Below are 21004 nucleotides of genomic sequence, written 5' to 3' on the forward strand. Positions count from 1 at the left end.
TCATAAAAAGGAATAAAATCTCCTGCAGTTACATTGGTGCAAGCCATCTTAATTGCTTGTTGCCTACTGATCTTTAACTAATTAGATATATTGCACATTGTCTCTTACCAACAGGATCTAGGGCTCTGTAGAAGTCAGATGCTTCAGAGAATGGACCTTGTCCAGCTGCATTGACAGCACAAACTCGGAAATGATATTCACTGTTTTCAGTCAGACCTGTTACTTTCTGTCTGGTGTCACGAATGGTTTCCTTAGTAACCTTGAACCAGCTAAGACTCTTCTTGTCACGCTTTTCAAGAAAATATCCTGATATTTCGCTACCTCCATCAGCAGTGGGCCTACTCCAGACAACAGTCATAGAATTCTTGGTTATCATTGTGACTTCTGGTACACCAGGTGGTCCAGGTGCAACTAAATTAAAAAAATATGTATATACATATATGTTAGTAGATGAATACTATGTGCAAATGCCACATAGGATGATTCAGTTCCATCAGTGATTTTACATGATTCTTACCAAATGAGTTTTTGGCTATAACTGGTTCAGACTCCAAGGAATCACCAACTCCAAACTTGTTCACACCACGGACACGGAACACGTATTCATTTCCTTTGATAAGTTTTGTTGTAGTTATAATACACCCCTCCTGTTTCTCAGAAACTAAAGACCATACAACACGACTTGTCTCCCGCTTTTCAACAACATAGTGTGTTACAGGCGCACCACCATCATCTGCTGGAGGGTCCCACATTATTGTGATCTTTTCAGCAGTGACTGTCTTAAACTGTATCGGTCCAGTTGGGGGTCCAGGTTTGTCTGTATAAAGTGCCAGAAACAAGGTGTTAAGAATTTTTTAGTAGACTGTTGTTTAACAATGTTACTCAGTAATTTCTCAAGACATACCAAGTATCTGTACTCTAATGTGGGCTGATGCTGAACCCATGGCATTCTTCAATTTTAGTTCGTAGGTGCCGCTGTTGAGTCGGGTTGCATCCTTGATGAGTATAGAGGCAAATTCTGTAGTGTTCTCAATAGACAGTAGTGAACTGGTTTGCAGCTCATTGCCATTTTTGAACCATTCAATTGTTGGTATAGGCTTTCCTGAGATGCCTAATTTTAGCTTAATAGAAGTTCCTGCTTTGTATTTCACTACTTCTGTATATTCTGGTGGCACATCAATTTCAGGTGCACCTTAAAAAATAAGAATAAGAAAAAAACCAAACAAACACAAAACAGTTTAGACTTGTCATTAAAAAAAAAAAAAAAAAGTAAAAATTATCAATACTTTTTCTAAGCTAACACTTACAAGCGTTTTATAAATATTGATTAAAGCTAGCCTGAGTAACTTAAATCAGAAACCTAGTATGAGTTAGAACTCTCACTACTAAAAAAAAGGTAGCCACATGTTACAAATGTCATCACTTTGGTCACGCAGCATGAGCTTACTTCTGTTGCTGAAAGAATAAAAATGCCACAACTTAAAAAATGCAGTTACAGCCGAAGATGTTAATTACAATCATGCTCAAAAAGCTCACAGTCATTCAAGTTTATTACACCAAGATAAGTTAGCTTTCCATATTAAAAAGTCTATGGTTCTACAAAACGGTGCTTCCTGTAAGCTTTCAAGCATTGTAAAACTGTTATATCATTGCAAAACACTTACCATATGTATCAACACAGGTAACAGGACCCACAACATCTGATGGATTACTAATGGAACCAATGGCATTCTTGGCAAAGACTCTGAATTCATACCGGGAATTCTGTGTCAGACCAGATACTGTGAACTGAGTCTCAATAACATTGGTGAAACTGGCTTTTGACCATCTGCCATCTGGTAGATCACGTTTTTCTACGATGTATCCAGTGATCTTGCTACCACCATCAAATGCTGGCTTCTGCCATGACAAAGTAATAGCAGTCTTGGAGATATCTGAGACACGAACATTTCTTGGTGGTTCTGTGGTAGAAAACATGAAAGTATTGCAAGTGAATAACAGTGTTTATAATAAAATTAACAAATATTTTAGGTATTAGCTTACTCCACAAGACAGAATATCACAGCTAAAAAGAAAAAGTGCTACTTCAGTGGTTGGGTTTCTTTTATTTTCTACAGAATACATACCACAAGCATCAATTGCAAGGACCGGATCGGAAGGATGACTTGCTTTTCCAACTCCAGCTGCATTTTCAGCATAAACTCTAAATTCATAGATGAGGCCAGCGCTGATGGTGGTGACTTTAAAGTGAGTTGTGCGAATGAGGGTCTTGTTAGCCTTCTGCCATAATATACTATTCCTGTCCTTCATTTCCAAGTGGTATCCAATGACAGCGCTGCCACCATTAGTGACTGGTTCGTGCCAACCAACTGTAATACTTTCTCGGGTGACACTAGTGACCCACGGTGTGGAAGGAGGACCGGGAATAGCTGATGATATTAAAAGAAGTGATGGTTAAGGAAAGCTTTTCAACATCTGAACATTAAAATTTTGATCTGCAGTGTGAGAAGTGCGTTACTTACTGTAAGGAAGTTTGACGACTACACACTGTGAGTCAACATGATCGCTGATGCCAAAGCGGTTCTCAGCTTTGATGCGGAACTGGTATTCTTCTCCTGTTGTGAGTTTCATGACTTTAATAACAGTTCTAGCAACGGTTGCAGACACCTCGGACCAGGCAGCGGTACTTGTTTCTCTTTTCAATACAATATAGTTGGTAACTTGACTTCCACCATCATAAGCTGGTGGCTGCCATCTCAGTGTTACACTCTCTTCAGTGATATCACTAAGGACAACAGGACCAACAGGAGGACCTGGTCTATCCAGCACGACAATATTAATGAATGACTTCGTGGTGCCACTTGAATTGGCAGCAGTAATATCATATCTGCCAGCATCAGCAGCCACACTTTCTTTAAGGTTAACAATGAAACTTTCTGCTGTCATTTCTGTGTGAAATCTTATGGTAGGCTTGATTGGAGTGCCATCTCTAGATAATGTCACCTTTGGCAATGGTTTTCCAGAAACTGGAATTTCAACTTTCAGGTTTGAACCTGCTCGAATATACACAGTATTGTGAGGGAAGCCCTTCATGTCAATCTCCGGAGATTCTGAAAATGAAAACATTTTCAAATAATTAGAAAACGCTATCTCTTCTAAAATATGAATTCAATTCAACGCATATTAACTTTCATCTGCAGCTTACCTAATTGTTCTTTAACTGTAACAGGGAGCAGTAGTTCCTTAGGATCACTTAACCCTGCTTGGTTTTCTGCAGACACTCTGAAGAAATAGTCAACATTCTCCTTAAGACCATGGACAACGTGATGAGTTGTCTTTACAACTGCACACTTAACCCATTTTTGCTGTCCTTTCTCAAGAGCTTCAATGAGGTAGCTCACGATTCTGCTTCCACCATCATGTTCCGGTTTTAGCCATGAAAGAGAAACACTGTCCTTCGTGACATTTGTCACTCCAAGTTTTTCAGGTGGGCTGGGTTTTTCTGAGAAAAAAAGTTCAACAGGTTAAGCAACATTGCAAGTTTTTCCTTTTTATGTTAGTGATTACATTGGATTGTTTGGTTTTGTGGGTTTTTTGTTTGTTTGTTTGTTTGTTTTTTTAAATTATTTTTAAATGAATTAGTATATTAGAACGTTATAATGTAAAATGCAAACAAACTTTAAAATTCATGCTGCTGCTTCTCATTTTCTTTTGTAAAACCACAAACATATATACCACATACTTAACTTTCTTATTATAAACAGATTAAATATTTTATATTATTTTGAAGTAAACATTTCAGAACATGCATTGTCATATGTTACTGATTTTTTCTTTCTTTCTTTTTTTTTTTTCTTTTATTTTTTCTTTTTTTTTTTTTTTTTAGTGAAACATACCTGTTATTTTAGTTCCCTCCTTGGTCTCAGAAGGCACTCCAACACCATATTCATTCTCTCCAGAAACTCGGAAGTAGTAAATGGCACCTTCTTGTAAACCAGTTACTTTATATGACAGGCGATGACAATTATTTGTTACAGTGACCCATGCTTTCTTGCTGGCTTCTCGTTTTTCAATGACATAGTTCTTCACAGGTGCCCCACCATCATTATCAGGAACATCCCAAGATAACACAGCAGATTCTTTAGTGACATCTTTTGTTGTTACATGAGATGGCGGGCCAGGAGTGTCAAGAACTTTGACAACTAAAGTCAAGGTAGCAGTGTTCAGGATGTTTTGTAATGTTAATGTGTATTTTCCAGAATCATTTCTTGTTGCCTTCTCAATAGTAAGAGATGTGCGATTATCTGAAACATCGATGCTTGCTCGTACACGGAGATCAGTATCTGGTTTGTTCCATATTACATTTGGGACTGGTTTGCCTCTGAAAGGAACTGTCATTGTGAATGATTCACCAGCCTTTACAATTAGTGTCTTTCGCATTTCACTGTCAATATCGAAAGCAGGTTCTTCCTCTCTTTCTTTTGCCAAGTGAGGTTCTGAGATGTCACTTGGTTCACTGACACCCATTTTGTTGATGGATTTCACTCTGAAGACATATTCAGAGCCAGATACTAACCCACTTATGGTGTACTCTGTACCTCTTAAGTTCTGAATAGCAGTTGTCCAGTCAGTTTCATCAGTTTTCTTGTATTCAACTGTGTATGCTGTTACTGGAGCACCTCCATCAAACAGTGGCTTTGTCCACCCAATTGTGATATTTGACCTTGTGGAATCCATAATCTTTGGTTTAGAAGGGGGAGATGGCAAAAAGATTGGATCTTCTGCCCGAATCAATGGTGTGCTTTGGCTTGGAGGGCTGAGACCAGCAGCATTTTCTGCATAAACTCGGAATTCGTATTCACATCCTTCACGGAGACCAGATGATTTCACTCTTAAATCATATACAGGCTTTTTGTTTACACGGATCCATCTTAGGCTAGTTTTCTCACGCCTTTCAATTACATAGCCAGAGATCTCATTGCCTCCATCAGACTCAGGTCTTGCCCAGCACAAAGTTATTGAATCTTTGCTTACACTGGTGATCTCCAAAGAAGTAGGTGGGCTTGGAACCGTAAATGGGTCTAGGGCTTTAACAGCAACACTTTCTAGAGGCTCACCAACACCGTATTTGTTAACTCCCATCACTCTAAAAATATACTCATTACCCTTCAGCAGTTTTGTCACTTTACAGGATGTTGTTTTAAGCTCTCCTTCACAAATTGTCCATGCAATTCTGCTGGTCTCACGTTTTTCTACAATATAATAATCAATATCTGCACCACCATTCTCCTGAGGAGGTCCCCATGATAAATGACATTTTTCAGCAGTAAGGCCAGTTATTTCTAGCGGGCCTGCCGGTGGGCCAGGTCTGTCAAGTACTTTGCAATTAATTGCCAAAGATTTTGTTCCTGCAACATTTTGTAATGTTAGTACATACTGTCCTGAATCACCTCGGATACAGTCCTTAACTGTTATTGCAGTAGCGTAATCTGTTGAGGCTATTTCAACTCTAGCTTTTCCCTCAAGTTCTTTGCCATCTTTTGTCCATGAAATCACTGGTATTGGCCGTCCTGCAATATCAGCATTGACTTTAAACACTTCTCCGGCTTTCACAACTACAACATCTCTGAATTTGACATCCATCATAATTCTTGGAGCCTCTACATCATCTTTTACAGTCACAGGTCCAGTCGACTCAGATGGCTGACTGAAGAGTCCAGCAGCATTCTTTGCAATCACACGGAATTCATAACGCTGGTCTTCTGTAAGCCCACCTACATCAAAGTATGTTTCTTGCACATTTGTGAAATTACACTTCAGCCAGCGACCATCTGGTATCTCTCTACGCTCAATAATATATCCTGTTACTTTAGCCCCACCATCATATTCTGGTTTAGTCCACTTCAGTGAGACACATGTTCTTGTAATATTAGTAACTTCTGGTTGACCAGGAGGATCACATGGATCTCTTGCAGCAACTGGTTCACATGATTTACTGCACTTGCCTATGCCAGCAATGTTTTCAGCATACACCCGATATTCATACATCAGTCCTTCATCAAGACCTGTAACTTTCATTTGTGTATCAGGTATAAGACTTTTGTTGACTTTTGCCCAAAGAATACTGCTTCTTTCTTTACGCTCCAAGTGATAGCCTAGTACTCTGCTACCTCCATCATTAACTGGTACCTGCCAAGTTACTATCATAAAAGCTCTAGTTGCATGTGCCACGTGAGGAGTACCAGGAGGTCCTGGTGGCTTAAATGGATATTCTGCCACAACAGATGGAGAATTAACGTGTGTGCTTTTCCCATAACGATTTTCTGCACAAATTCGGAACTGATATTCAGAACCAGTAGTAAGTCGTGACACTTTAATCGATGTTCTTGCAACTGCTGCAGATACTGTGTCCCAGGTCGTTGTGGTAGTGTCTCGTTTCTCCACAATGTAATTGCTAATATGGCACCCACCATCGTATTCTGGAGGTTTCCAAGACAATGTTACACTATCAGCACTAACTTCATCAATATGAACATCAGTTGGTGGTCCTGGTCTGTCAAGGACAACTACAGTTAAAGAAGCAGTTGTTGATCCAGCAGTATTTGACAGATGTAACTCATAATGTCCCAGATCTTCATGTGAAGCTTCCTTGATGGATAGTGAAGTCAAAGTCTTTGATGTCTGAACATTCACCCTGGTTGTCTCTCTTAAGGGATTCCCATCCTTCTTCCAGCTAATGGATGGAAGAGGTCGCCCTCTGAATGGCACATCAATCTTAAGATCATCTCCAGCTTTCACAGTGAATGTGTTGAAAAGGAGCTCAGCAGATGGCTGAATTTCAATATCTTTTGCAATGACTGGGACACCAAGTTCTCTTGGATCACTTTTCCCTTTTTCATTAGTAGCAGTCACTCTGAAACTGTACTCTTCTCCCATGCTCAATCCTGTTATTGATGCTTCTAATGTTTTTACTTGGGTACATGTACTCCATTTTACACTTCCTTTAGTTTGCATTTCTACTATATAGCCAGTAATTTTACTGCCACCATCACTCTCTGGCTTTTCCCATTTAATTGAAGCAGAGTTGCGAGTTACATCAACAAGAATGACTTTTGCAGGTGGAGAAGGTGGTTCTGAAACCTTAATTGGCTCAGGTGTTTCTGCTGGTAAGCCAGCCCCATATTCATTTACGGCTAGAACACGGAAATAATAACTACATCCTTCTTGTAGCTGAGTAATTTTGAAGGAATTCTTAGTGCAGTTATTTGTAATTGTGGCATATGCTTTTCTTGTAGATTCTCGCTTTTCAACTACATAGTTGGTAATTTTAGCTCCACCATCAATAAGTGGTTGTTCCCACGCTAGTGTTACAAAATCTTTTTTCACTTCTCTGACTGTCAGGTTCACTGGTGCACTAGGTGTATCAAGCACTCTAACATTAACAAAAGCTGATTTTTTGCCACTGTTGTTCTCTAATGTTAGATTGTATCTACCACTATCAAATCGATTCACATTGTCAATCACCAACATTGTATAGGAACTGGTGACTTCAATCTGGGCTCGATCACTAATGGCTCCTTCTGCTTTCTCCCATTTAACTTCAGGTTCTGGTCTTCCTTTGATAGTGACAAACAGACGTAAAGTACCACTGGCACGTACAATGACTACTTTTCTGAGATCCGCATCAAGTTCAATTTCAGGAGGTTCAATCTTGTCTGCTGCTATAACTGTGCCAGGTATAGCAGCAGGTTCTCCTACTCCTTCTGAGTTGATGGCACAGATGCGGAAGTTATACTCCTGGTTCTCTTTAAGTTTTGTTACAGTGAATTGTTTTGCTTGTAAGCCTGTTGGTGGGGTGCAAGTAGTCCATTCATCAGCAGCTGCTTCTTTTGCTTCTACTACATATCCCTTAACTGGAGCACCACCATCATAAATGGGCTTACCCCAGGCAAGAGAAACTGACGATCTGGAAGTGTCTGTAACCTTTGGATTGCTTGGTGGACCTGGTGGATACAATACATCACAAGCACGATAGAAAATGGATGGCTCACTGGGTTCCCCTACACCTGCAGCATTTTCAGCAGAAACTCTAAATTCATAGAAATGCCCATCAGTAAGACCTGTTACCCGGAATCGCAAGTCTGTCAGCCTTTTCTTATTGCATTTGGTCCACCGGACACCATCTTTGTCTCGTTTTTCAAGTATGTATCCTTCAATTTCAGCTCCCCCATTGTCTTCTGGACGACCCCACATTACAACCATCGAGTCTTTTGTGATCGCTGAAACTTCAGGTGTTGAAGGAGGACCAGGGGGTTTGTATGGATTACGAGCCACAACTGGCTCAGATTCCAAGGGTTCTCCTGTTCCGTATTTGTTCACTGCCATTACACGGAAAATGTACTCATTGCCAGCAAGGAGCCTAGTTACTTTGTGGTTAAGGGCCTGCACATCTGTAGCTACTTGTGTCCATGAAAGCCTGCTTGTCTCTCTCTTCTCAATGATATAATGTGAGATACTAGAACCACCATCATGTAAAGGCGGAGCCCATGCCAAGTAGCATTTTTCTGCTGTTACACCTGTAACCTTCAAAGGTCCTTCTGGAGGTCCTGGCCTGTCAAGCACTTTTACAGTGATAGGTATAGATTTTGTGCCACCAACATTTCTGAGGTTAAGTGTATAGTGACCTCCATCTACTCTTACACAGTCTTTGACTGTAAGAGTTGTTTTTTGAATAGTAGATTTAATTTCCATTCTTGCAGTTGTTTCTTCAAGGTCTTTACCATCTTTTGACCATATAATGTCAGGAATAGGTTTGCCATGGATATCAGCTTCAAGAACAAAGGTTTCTCCAGCATGAACAACAATGACATCTTTATATTTAGGATCCAGAGAAGCTCCCGGTGCTTCAATTTCATCTCTGGCTGTAATGGGCCCTGTACTTTCAGATGGTTCACTCAAGCAACCAGCTGCATTTCTTGCAATTACTCTAAATTCATATCGTTGGTCTTCAACAAGACCACTTACTGTAAACTCTGTTTCTAAAACATTTGTAAAGCTGGCTTTCATCCACCGACCATCTGGTAGTTCTTTCTTTTCTACAATGTATCCAGTTATTTTGCTTCCACCATCATATTCTGGTTTCTTCCACCTTAGTGTAATGTTATTTCTTGTAACAACAATTGCCTCTGGGCGGCCAGGTGGGTCGCATGGATCTCGGGCAACATATAACTCAGATACTTTGCTGACTTTGCCAACGCCAACAATGTTTTCAGCAGAAACTCTGAACTCATACTCAAGACCTTCTTCAAGGCCATCTGTTTTATATGTGGTGTCTGCAATGAGTGACTTGTTCTGTTTTATCCAAAGAATGCTGTTCTTATCTTTACGTTCAAGATGGTAGCCAAGAACTTTGCTTCCTCCATCATTAACTGGTTCATTCCATTGTACAATCATATGGTCCTTGGAAGCTGCTGTTACAAATGGGGTTCCAGGTGGCCCAGGCACCTTGTAGGGGTATTGCACAACAACTGGTTTAGAGTCCAAGGGAGAACTCTTTCCATATCTATTTTCAGCAGAAATCCTGAACTGGTATTCAGAACCTGTCTTAAGCTTTGTTGCTTTGATAGTTGTTCTTGCAACAGTTGCTGACACAATATTCCATGTGGTAGTGCTTGTGTCACGCTTTTCTACTATATAGTTGCTTATCTGACAGCCACCAGTATAATCAGGTGGATCCCATGATAAAACAACAAAGTCCGCGCTAACTTCATCAAAGCGCACAGGTCCTCGTGGTGGGCCAGGCTTTTCCAATACAATTATACTCAGTTGCTCACTTGCTGTACCTGCTGTGTTTGATGCTGTTACAGTATATTTACCAAAGTCCTCTTTGTTGCTTTCTTTAATATGTAGGATAGTTGATGTTGATGTATTCTCAATATTTAATCTGGTTGTTTGTTTCAGTGGCTGTTCATCTTTTGTCCAAGTAATAGTAGGTTTTGGTCTACCTATAAATGGTACTTCTACTTTCAAATCTTCTCCAGCCTGTACACTGTATGTATTAAACATCAACTTAAAACTTGGCTCAATTGTCAAGTCTTTAGCTATCACAGGAACTCCAAGTGCTCTGGGATCACTTTTGCCTTTTTCATTGTAGGCAATTACACGGAATTGATATTCCTGTCCTGGACTCAGACCAGACACAACTGCACTGCATGTTTTGGTCTCACTAACAACACTCCATTTTTCTGTTCCTTTAGGCAGCATTTCAACAATGTATCCCAAAATTCTGCTACCTCCATCATGTTCAGGTTTTTCCCATGTAAGTGATGCACTTCTCTGAGTAATGTCGGTGAGAGTTACTTTCCCGGGAGGCAGAGGTGGCTCTGAGGCTTTCACAGCATCTGCCGTTTCAACTGGAACACCAATTCCAAATTCATTCTCAGCCATGACTCTGAAGTAATAGATTGCTCCTTCTGTAAGATTTTCAACTTTAAAGCTTGTCTTGCCACACTTTGCGCTTACATTTGCAAATGCCTTCCTGGTTGACTCACGCTTGTCTATTACGTAGTTCTTTACCTTTGCACCACCATCAATAATTGGTGGTTCCCAAGATAGTACAGCAGAATCCTTCCTTATATCCTTTACTGTTAAATTTTGTGGTGGTCCTGGGGTATCTAAGACTTTTACTGTTACAAATGCAGATTTAGAACCACTGCTGTTCTCCAACTTAAGAATATATTTTCCAGCATCGTTTCTATCACAGTTGTCAATCGAGAGTTGTGTGTAGTTCATGCCTTTATCAATTTGAACCTTCTCCGTGAATTCACCCTCTTCTCGAGACCACATAATGTCAGGTATTGGTCGTCCCCTGAATGGTATGTGGATCCTAGCAGAGCCACCAGCTCTAACCACTATCCCTTTCCTCAGCTCTGAATCAATATCAAGTTCTGGAGCTTCAAGTTTGTCCTCTGGTTTAATAGTACCAGGAACTGATGCAGCCTCTCCTACACCAACCTTGTTGAGAGCACACACTCGTAGTTTGTATTCCTGATGTTCAGTAAGTTTTTTGATTTCAAATCGAGTGGCACGTATACCTGTCTGTGGAGTAACAAGTGACCATTCATCTTCATCTGCTTTGCAGATTTCTACAAGGTATCCCTGAATTTCACAGCCACCATCATAAATAGGTTTACTCCAGCTAAGTGTAACTGAACTTTTAGTGGTATCCACAACATGGGCATTTGTAGGTGGGCCAGGCTTGAACATGGGGTCACAAGCTTTAAAGTAAGGGGAAACTTGGCTTGGCTCACCCAATCCAGCAGCATTTTCAGCAGAAACTCTGAATTCGTACTCATGATCCTCTGTTAATCCTGTAACTCTTAGTCGCAAATCTGTAATTCGCCGTTTATTGCATTTTATCCATCTGATACCTGCTCGATCTCTCTTTTCCACAATGTAACCTATGATTTCACTACCACCATCACTATCTGGTCGGCTCCAACAGACAGTCATAGAATCCTTTGTGATATTGGTGATTTCCAAGGCCTTTGGAGGACTGGGAACCACAAATGGATTTTTCATCATTACTGGCACAGATTCCAGTGGTTCACCAACTCCGTACTTGTTAACTGCCATTATACGGAAAATATATTCATTTCCTTCCAAAAGTTTTGTTACTTTCAGCATTGTAGGTAGAACCTCTGAAGCAACAACAGTCCATGCTAGACGACTAGTTTCTCTCTTCTCTACGATATAATGAGAAATATCACTGCCACCATCATGAAGAGGAGGAGACCATGCCAATGAACATTTTTCAGCTGTAACTCCGGTCACTTGGACAGGGCCCTCAGGAGGGCCTGGCCTGTCCAAGACTTTTACATTTACTGGTACTGTCTTTGTTCCTGCAACATTAGAGGCTTCTAAAATATACTGTCCACCATCAACTCTAATAGCATCTTTTACAATTATTAATGCACTGAAATCTGTGTTCTTGATCTCATATCTAGCAGTTTCCTCAAGTTCTTTATCTCCTTTGTACCATTTAATGGTTGGTAGTGGCTTTCCGTGAACATCAGCCTCAAGTCTGAATGTATCACCAGCATTTACAACAATTGTGTCTTTGTACTTTGGATCCATTGAAATTCGTGGAAGTTCAACTTCATCCCTTGCTGTTATTGGTCCTGTACTGTCAGAAGGTTTACTTATGGCACCTGCAGCATTCTTTGCAATGACTCTAAATTCGTATCTTTGGTCTTCAGTAAGCCCTGATACAGTGAACTGAGTTTCAATGATATTTGTGAAACTAGCTTTCATCCAGCGACCATCTGGTAAGTCACGTTTCTCCACAATATACCCAGTAATTTTACTTCCACCATCATATTCTGGTTTGGTCCACTGTAGAGTAATAGAGCTTCTTTTTATTATTATAGCTTCTGGGCGACCTGGAGGATCGCATGGATCACGAGCTACATAGCACTCAGAAACTTTACTTGTTTTACCTATACCAACAATATTTTCTGCAGAAACTCTAAATTCATATTCAATTCCTTCTTCAAGGTTAGTTGTCTTAAAACTTGTGTCCTGAATAACAGTCTTATTCACTTTAGTCCACAAGATGCTGTTTTTCTCCTTTCTCTCAAGATGGTAGCCCAGTACCTTACTGCCACCATCATTTATTGGTTCATGCCATTGTACAACCATGGAGTCTTTTGTAACTATTGTAACAAATGGTGTGCCGGGAGGTCCAGGTTCTTTGTATGGGTACTGTGCGACAACTGGTGCAGATTCCAATGCAAAGCTCTGCCCATACCTGTTCTCAGCAAATATTCTGAATTGATATTCTGAACCAGTTTTTAGTTTAGTCACCTTCAGTACAGTTCTTGCAACAGTAGCTGAAACTGTTTCCCATACAGTGGTTGTTGTATCTCTCTTGTGAACAATATAGTTGGTGATTTGACAGCCGCCTGTGTACGCTGGAGGATTCCATGACAGGGTAACACTTTCTGCACTTACTTCATCAAACTTCACAGGTCCTACTGGAGGGTCAGGTTTGTCTAGAGTTATAATTTCAACAGAGGCAGACTTTTGCCCAACAACATTAGCCACAGTGATTTCATAAGTACCACCATCCTCTTTGCTAGTTTCTTTAATATTCAGTACAGTGAGATCAGTCAAATCACTAACATTGACTCTTGTTGTCTGCCTTAGCGTCTGGCCATCTTTTACCCAGGTAACAGTTGGTTTAGGTCGACCTGAAACTGGTACTTCTACTTTCAGATCTTGTCCCACTTGAATACTGTAACTGTGAAAAGCAGGCCTTACATCAGGTTCAATCACCAAGTCTTTGGCAACTACTGGAACTGCAAGCGCTCTAGGATCACTCTTACCCTTTTCATTTACAGCCATTACTCTAAAAAGATATTCTTCCCCTTGAGTTAAGTTAGTAATAACTGCTTCAAGTGTTTTCACACGGGCACACTCTGACCACTTCTCACTACCCTTTGCTTGCATTTCAACGATATATTGTATGATTTTGCTGCCACCATCATGTTCAGGTTTTGCCCAGCTTAGTGAAACACTGTTTCTTGTGACATCATCCACTGTTATTTTCCCAGGAGGCTGAGGAACTTCAGCAACTTTAATTGGATCACTGGTTTCTGCAGGGAGGCCAATTCCATATTCATTCTCAGCAGAGATTCTAAAGAAATAATAGCAGCCCTCCTGAAGTTGATCTACTTTCCATGAAGTCTTGTGGCAGTTTGTTACAACAGCTGCATATGCCTTTCTTGTTGCTTCACGTTTTTCAATAATGTAATTCTTTATTTTTGCTCCACCATCCAAGAGAGGAGGTTCCCACGAAAGTGAAACAGAATCTTTAGTGATCTCTCTGATTTTTAAATTAACAGGTGCACTTGGAGTATCCAGTACTCTTACACTGACAAAGGCAGACTTTGTTCCACTGCTGTTTTCTAAAGTCAGGGTGTACTTTCCAGTATCAAATCTGTTGACACTGTCTAGAACAAGGGAAGTAAAGCTGCTAGTGGTATCAATAATGGCTGCCTCTCTGATCTCACCATCCACTTTACCCCATTTTACTTCAGGTGTTGGACGACCTCTGATGGGAACAAACAGTCTTAAGGAACCTCCTGCCCGCACATTTACAATCTTCCTTAATTCCATGTCGAGGTCAAGGTCTGGTGCCTCCATCTTTTCTTCCACAATAACAGAACCAGGAACATCTGCATGATCTCCAACTCCTGCTTTATTAACTGCGCAGACACGGAATTTGTATTCATGTTTTTCTGCTAATTTTTCTACTTCCATACGGGTGTTCTTTATTCCAGTTGGAGGGGTACAAATTGCCCATTCACCATCACTTACGTCACATTTCTCTACGATGTATCCCTGAATTTCAGAGCCACCATCATAGATAGGTTTGCTCCATGAAAGTAAAACTGACGATCTTGTAACATCCACAACCTTAGGATTATTGGGTGGTCCCGGCTTATAAATAGGATCACATGCCTTATAGTAAGCAGAAGGTAGGCTTGGTTCACTGAGACCAGCAGCATTTTCAGCTGAAACTCTGTATTCATAATTATGATTTTCTATCAGCCCAGTCACTCTGTATCGCAGTTCACTTATTAGGCGTTTGTTACATCTTGTCCAGCGAATACCTTCCTTGTCCCGTTTTTCAAGGACATAGCCTAGGATTTCACTACCTCCATCTGAGGCTGGCCTTTCCCAAACAACTATCATAGAATCCTTGGTAATGGCTGTGACTTCTGGTGCCTTCGGCGGAAGTGGAACTACAAACGGATTCTTAGCAACTACTGGTTCAGACTCAAGAGGTTCACCAACACCATATTTGTTTACTGCCATGATGCGGAAAATGTATTCATTTCCTTCTAAAAGTTTAGTTACTTTGCAATTGAGTGTTTGCACATTTGAATCAACGACAGTCCAAACCAGGCGACTGGTTTCCCTTTTTTCCACAACATAATGTGAAATATCACTACCACCATCTTGTAGTGGAGGTTTCCATGATAACATGCATTTTTCAGCAGTGACACCTGTAATCTCAGCAGGTCCTTCTGGTGGTCCAGGTCTATCAAGAACTTTGACATGAACAGGAACTTTCTTTTCACCTGCAACGTTCTTTGCCAATAGCACATACTGCCCACTGTCAACTCTAATAGCTTCCTTCACACAAAGACTTGTTGCAAAATCCATACTTTTAATTTCCATACGAGCAGTGTTCGTCAGCTCATGATCACCTTTTAGCCACTGAATGGAAGGTATTGGTTTGCCATGAACATCAGCTTCTAGCTTAAATGACTCACCAGCATGTACTACAATTGTGTCTTTGTATTTTGGATCCATACTTATGTGAGGTGGTTCTACTTCATCTCTTGCTGTAATGGCACCTGAGCTCTCAGATGGTTCACTGAAAACACCAGCAGCATTTCGTGCTATAACACGGAACTCATATCTCTGGTTTTCAACCAGACCTGTTACTTCAAATTGGGTATCAATTACATTTGTAAAACTTGCTTTCATCCAGCGACCATCAGGTAGCTCCTTCTTTTCAACAACATAACCTGTAATCTTACTTCCACCATCATATATAGGTTTCTTCCACTGAAGTGTTACTGAACTTCTTGTGACGATTACAGGTTCTGGACGACCGGGAGGGTCACATGGGTCATGTGCAGCATAGCATTCAGATGCTCTACTTGCTTTTCCAATACCTACTATGTTTTCTGCGTAAACTCTGAATTCATACTCAAGACCCTCCTCAAGGCCAGTTGTCTTAAATTTGGTATCTGGAATAGGTGTTTTATTCAGCTTAGCCCACAGAATGCTATTTCTCTCTTTGCGCTCCAAGTGATACCCAATGATCTTGCTACCACCATCATTGACTGGTTCATTCCATTGTACCACCATGCTGTCTTTTGAAGTGTTTGTTACAAAAGGTGTTCCAGGTGGACCAGGAAGCTTAAATGGGTACTGGGCTACAACTGACTCTGAAGTGAGATGGGTGCTCTTCCCGTATCTGTTTTCAGCTGTGATTCTGAATTGATATTCACAGCCAGTCTTTAATCTACACGCTTTTATCGTTGTTCTTGCAACAGTAGCTGACACAATCTGCCAAGTGGTGGTGGAAGTGTCCCTTTTTTCTACAATATAATTGTTAATGGAGCTACCACCATCATACTTGGGTGGCTCCCAAGAAATGGTAATACTATCTGCTGTTACTTCTTCTACTTTGACTGGCCCAGTTGGGGGTCCTGGTTTATCAAGGACAACAACATTTAGGGTCTCAGTTGCTTCACCCGCAGAATTTGTAAGTTTAACTAAATATGCTCCCACATCTTCTCTGCATGCTTCTTTTATCGTTAACACTGTGTTATTTTCTGAACTTTCTGCATTGACTCTGGTCGTCTGCTTCAGTGTCACATTATCTTTATGCCAAAACACTGCTGGTTTGGGTCGACCAACAAAAGGAACGTCAACCTTTAAGTCTTCTCCTGCTAAAACACTAAAAGTAGTAAACAGTAGTTTGAAAGCTGGTGGAATCACAAGGTCTTTAGCAACAACTGGTATACCCAGCTGGCGAGGATCACTGACACCTTTTTCATTCTGAGCTGAAACACGGAAAGTGTATTCTTCACCTTGGATCAATCCTGTGATAGTGGCTTCAGTAACTTTTACTGTAGCACAAGTTGACCACTTTTCACTGCCTTTGCTTTGCATTTCTACAATGTAGCCCAGAATTCTGCTACCACCATCATGTTCAGGTTTTTCCCAAGATAAGGATACGCTATTTCTTGTCACATCCAACAAAGTTATCTTTCCTGGTGGAAGTGGTCTTTCTGATACTTTTACCGATTCTGAAGTTTCAACTGGAAGGCCTATTCCGTACTCATTTTCAGCTAGGACTCTGAAGTAGTAGTTGCAGCCTTCTTGCAGTGAGTCAACTTTCCAGCTAGTCTTGTGGCAATTGGCATTAACAGTTGAATAAGCTTTTCTTGTTGATTCACGCTTTTCAACAATGTAATTTTTTATTTTAGAGCCACCATCTAAGAGAGGAGGCTCCCATGTGAGTGTAACTGATGACTTTGTAACTTCTTTTATTTTCAAATCTTGAGGTGGCCCCGGAGTATCAAGTACTCTGACATTCACAAATGCTGACTTACTACCTGAGCTGTTTTCGATTGTCAACATGTATTTGCCACTATCAAATCTATTGACATTTTCAACAATAAGTAGAGTATAAGAGCTTGTTGATTCAATGGTTGCTCTATCCAGAGATTCCCCATGTTCTCTTGTCCATTTAACCTCAGGTGCTGGTCTTCCTTTAATTGGAACAAAGAGTCTTAAAGTACAGCAGGCTCTGATAGTTACAACTTTACGAAGTTCTGCATCAAGTTCAATCTCTGGAGGGAGCAGTCTTTCTTCAGCTTTAGGAGTCCCAGGAACAAGAGCAGGTTCCCCAAGACCTTCAGAATTCATAGCATATATCCGGATTTTATACTCTTGGTTTTCTTTTAGGTCAGTGATAGTAAAAGAAGTGGCCTTCAGTCCTACTGGAGGAGTTACAATCTTCCACTCATCTTCCTCAGGTAGTGCGATCTCAATGATGTAACCTGTGATCTCTGAGCCACCATCATATATTGGTTTGTTCCATGCTATTGTAATAGAGGACTTGCTGCTGTCCAAAACACGAGGATTACCCGGGGGACCAGGCTTGAACACAGTATCGCAAGCTTTATAGAATGGACTAGTTGGGCTTGGCTCACTGACTCCAGCAGCATTTTCAGCCATGACTCTGTATTCATATTCATGACCTTCTGTCAGTCCAGACACTTTATAACGTAGATCAGTAACAGCTCGTTTGTTACATTTCACCCACCGAAGACCAGCTCTGTCACGGCGTTCCACAATGTAGTTAGTTATTGGGCTCCCACCATCAGAATCAGGATGGCCCCAGCAGACAACCATAGAATCTTTTGTAATTGCTGTAACTTCAGGTGTCTTAGGTGGATCAGGTGGCACATATGGATTCACTGCAAGAACTGGCTCTGATTCAAGAGGCTCACCAACTCCATATTTGTTAACAGCCATAACACGGAACACATACTCATTGCCCTTCAACAGCTTAGTAACCTTCAGTTTAGTCAGTGGAACTTCAGTGGCTACAGCTGTCCATGCCAATCTACTGGTTTCACGTTTTTCAACCACATAATGGTCAATCTTTGCTCCTCCATCATCCAGAGGAGGTAACCATGATAGCACACATTTTTCTGCAGTGACTTCAGACACAGTCAATGGCCCTTCTGGAGGACCAGGCCTATCAAGAACTTTAACATTGAATATATGCTTGGCAAAGCCACCAGGATTTGTTGCAGTAAGTGTATATGCACCACCATCTCTTCTTGAAGAGTCTTTATTGATAAGAACTGTAGAAAAGTCTGCTGTCTTTATTTCTAGTTTTGCTGTGTCTTCAAGTTCTTTTTCTCCTTTTGTCCATGCCATAGTTGGTGGAGGGCGACCTGACACATCAGCCTCAAGTCTGAAAACTTCACCCGCTTTCAGCACTAAGGTGTCTCTATATTTAGCATCCACGCTTATCCTTGGTGCTTCAATGTCATCTCTACAAGTTATTGCATCTGATGGTTCAGAGGGCTGACTAACAGCTCCACCAGCATTCCTAGCAATCACTCGGAATTCATAGGCAGCATCTTCTGTCAAACCACTGACAGTGAATTCAGTCTCTAATATATTGCTGAAATTAGCCTTCAGCCAACGGCCGTTAGGAAGATCTCTTTTTTCAACAGTGTAGCCAGTTATCTTAAAACCTCCATTGTATTCTGGTTTAGCCCACTTCAGTGTCACTGCATGTCTTGTAATGTTCAGAGGTACTGGCTTACCAGGGGGATCTATTGGGTCTAAAGCAAATACAGGCTCAGATGGCTTGCTTGGCCTACTCTTGCCAGCCAGATTTTCTGCTATAACACGGAATTCATATGCAATGCCATCACTAAGTCCAGTTGATTTAAAGATATTGCCTGATACCAACATTTTACTTACAGTCTGCCAAAGAATGCTATTTCGTTCTTTCCTTTCAATGTGATATCCCAGAATTGGGCTTCCACCATCAGTAACTGGCTCATGCCAGCTAATGGTCATAGTTTCTTTGGTGACTGCAATCACCTGAGGAGTACCAGGAGGCCCAGGCACCTTAAATGGATAGTTGGCAACTACAGATTCTGAGGTAATGGCTGGACCAGTTCCATATCTGTTTTGAGCTTTGACTCGGAACTGATACTCAACACCAGTATTAAGACGAGTGGCTTTAAACGTAGTACGTATCACAGTGGTTGCCAGTTCAGTCCACGTGGTACTGTCAGTTTGACGCATTTCTACAACATAATTACTTATTGGTACACCTCCGTCATTCAGAGGAGGCTGCCATGAAAATGTTACAAAGTCAGAAGAAATTTCATCAAATTTGATTGGTCCGGTAGGAGGTCCAGGTATATCATGAACTTGAACTGTAATAACTTCACTAACTTCTCCCACAATATTTTTAGCTGACAGTGGATACTGACCACTATCACTTCGTGTACATTCATTGATGGTTAGTATGGTTGCTGTTGCAGTATTTTCATAATTTACCCTTTGTGTTTGCTTAAGTATCTGGTTGTCTTTCTTCCAAGTCACAGTTGGCCTTGGACGACCAAGCACAGGGATTTCAATCTTGATATTGTCACCAGCTCTGGCAATGACTGTTTTCTGGTAGATACTACGAAGGTCAAACTCTGGAAGCATCGTTTGTTCCTTGATAATAACTGGTCTGCTTTCTCTTGGGGCACTTCTCCCAGCACTGTTAACTGCCATAACCTGGAAAGTATATTCTTCATTTTCAGTTAGATTCTTCACTACGCAATCTAGTGTTTTTACAGTTGTTATGTGTGCCCATTGGTTGGTTCCTTTTCTTTGTGCTTCAATTACATATCCAGTGATCTTGCTGCCACCATCATGTTCAGGTTTTGGCCAAGCCAGGCTAACTGAATTTCGTGTTACATCCATAATATTAAGGCTGTCAGGTGGGGATGGTGCCTCAGAAGCCCTTACTGGTTCTGCTGTTTCAGCTGGTTCACCAATACCAAACTCATTTTCAGCCAGTACTCTGAAATAGTACTCACACCCCTCAGACAAATTAGGAATCCTGAAAGAACACTTCTGGCAGTTTGTTGTGACTGTTGAATATGCTTTACGAGTTGATTCACGTTTCTCAACGATATAGTTTGTTATTCTTGAACCACCATCTATCAGAGGCATATCCCATTGGAGGGTGATGCTGTCCTTGGTAATTTCTCTAGGTTTAAGGTTTATTGGTGGACCTGGTGTATCCAAGACTTTTACATTTACAAAACCAGTCTTCTTACCAGCAGCATTTTCAAGTGTCATTACGTACTTTCCTGCGTCGTATCTGGTGCATTCTGTGACAATCAAGAGTGTAAAAGAGTCTGTATTTTCAATGCTAGCACGTCCTTTGAGAGAAACATCATCTTTTGTCCATTTAACTTCTGGAGTTGGACGTCCTTTAATTGGTACAAAAATCCGAATAGTTAACCCAGCTCTGACAACAAGTGTTCTTCTTAGCTCAGCGTCTAATTCAAAGTCAGGAATTTCTTCCCGCTCTTTGATTTCCACGCTTGGAATTACTGCTGGTTCACCAGTACCTACAGCATTCATGGCAGAGATTCGGAAATTGTATTTGGCTCCTGTCTGCAGATGAGCAACAACAAACTGAGTGATTCTTAAAGCTGTTCCTGTTGTGTCTTTTACCCATTCTTCTTCTCCTTCCTTTTGATGCTCCACTATGTAGCCAATGATGTCAAGACCACCATCATAGTGAGGCTTGCTCCATGCTAAAGATGCACTTGTCTTTGTAGTATCAGTCACTCTTGGATTTGCAGGTGGACCTGGTGGGTCT

The 21004-nt window shown here is 40.9% G+C and overlaps 1 protein-coding gene across 6 annotated transcripts in view; it reads right to left on the minus strand.

Annotated features, from left to right (window-relative positions):
• Positions 1 to 21004, minus strand: part of TTN (titin) — a 239926-nt gene that overhangs the window by 24662 nt on the left and 194260 nt on the right. For all 6 annotated transcript variants that reach the window (XM_085552613.1, XM_085552615.1, XM_085552612.1 and 3 more), the window contains 8 exons: positions 3897 to 21002; positions 3206 to 3502; positions 2523 to 3110; positions 2127 to 2429; positions 1665 to 1961; positions 905 to 1192; positions 518 to 817; positions 109 to 411 (listed from right to left, as the gene is read on the minus strand). In XM_085552613.1, coding sequence (XP_085408739.1) covers positions 109 to 411; positions 518 to 817; positions 905 to 1192; positions 1665 to 1961; positions 2127 to 2429; positions 2523 to 3110; positions 3206 to 3502; positions 3897 to 21002 — 19482 coding nt within the window. The remainder of the gene's footprint in view (positions 1 to 108; positions 412 to 517; positions 818 to 904; positions 1193 to 1664; positions 1962 to 2126; positions 2430 to 2522; positions 3111 to 3205; positions 3503 to 3896; positions 21003 to 21004) is intronic.

This window comes from Coturnix japonica, chromosome 7, assembly GCF_054131305.1.
Source record: "Coturnix japonica strain WE chromosome 7, WE-NBRP24, whole genome shotgun sequence".
Taxonomy (NCBI): domain Eukaryota; kingdom Metazoa; phylum Chordata; class Aves; order Galliformes; family Phasianidae; genus Coturnix; species Coturnix japonica.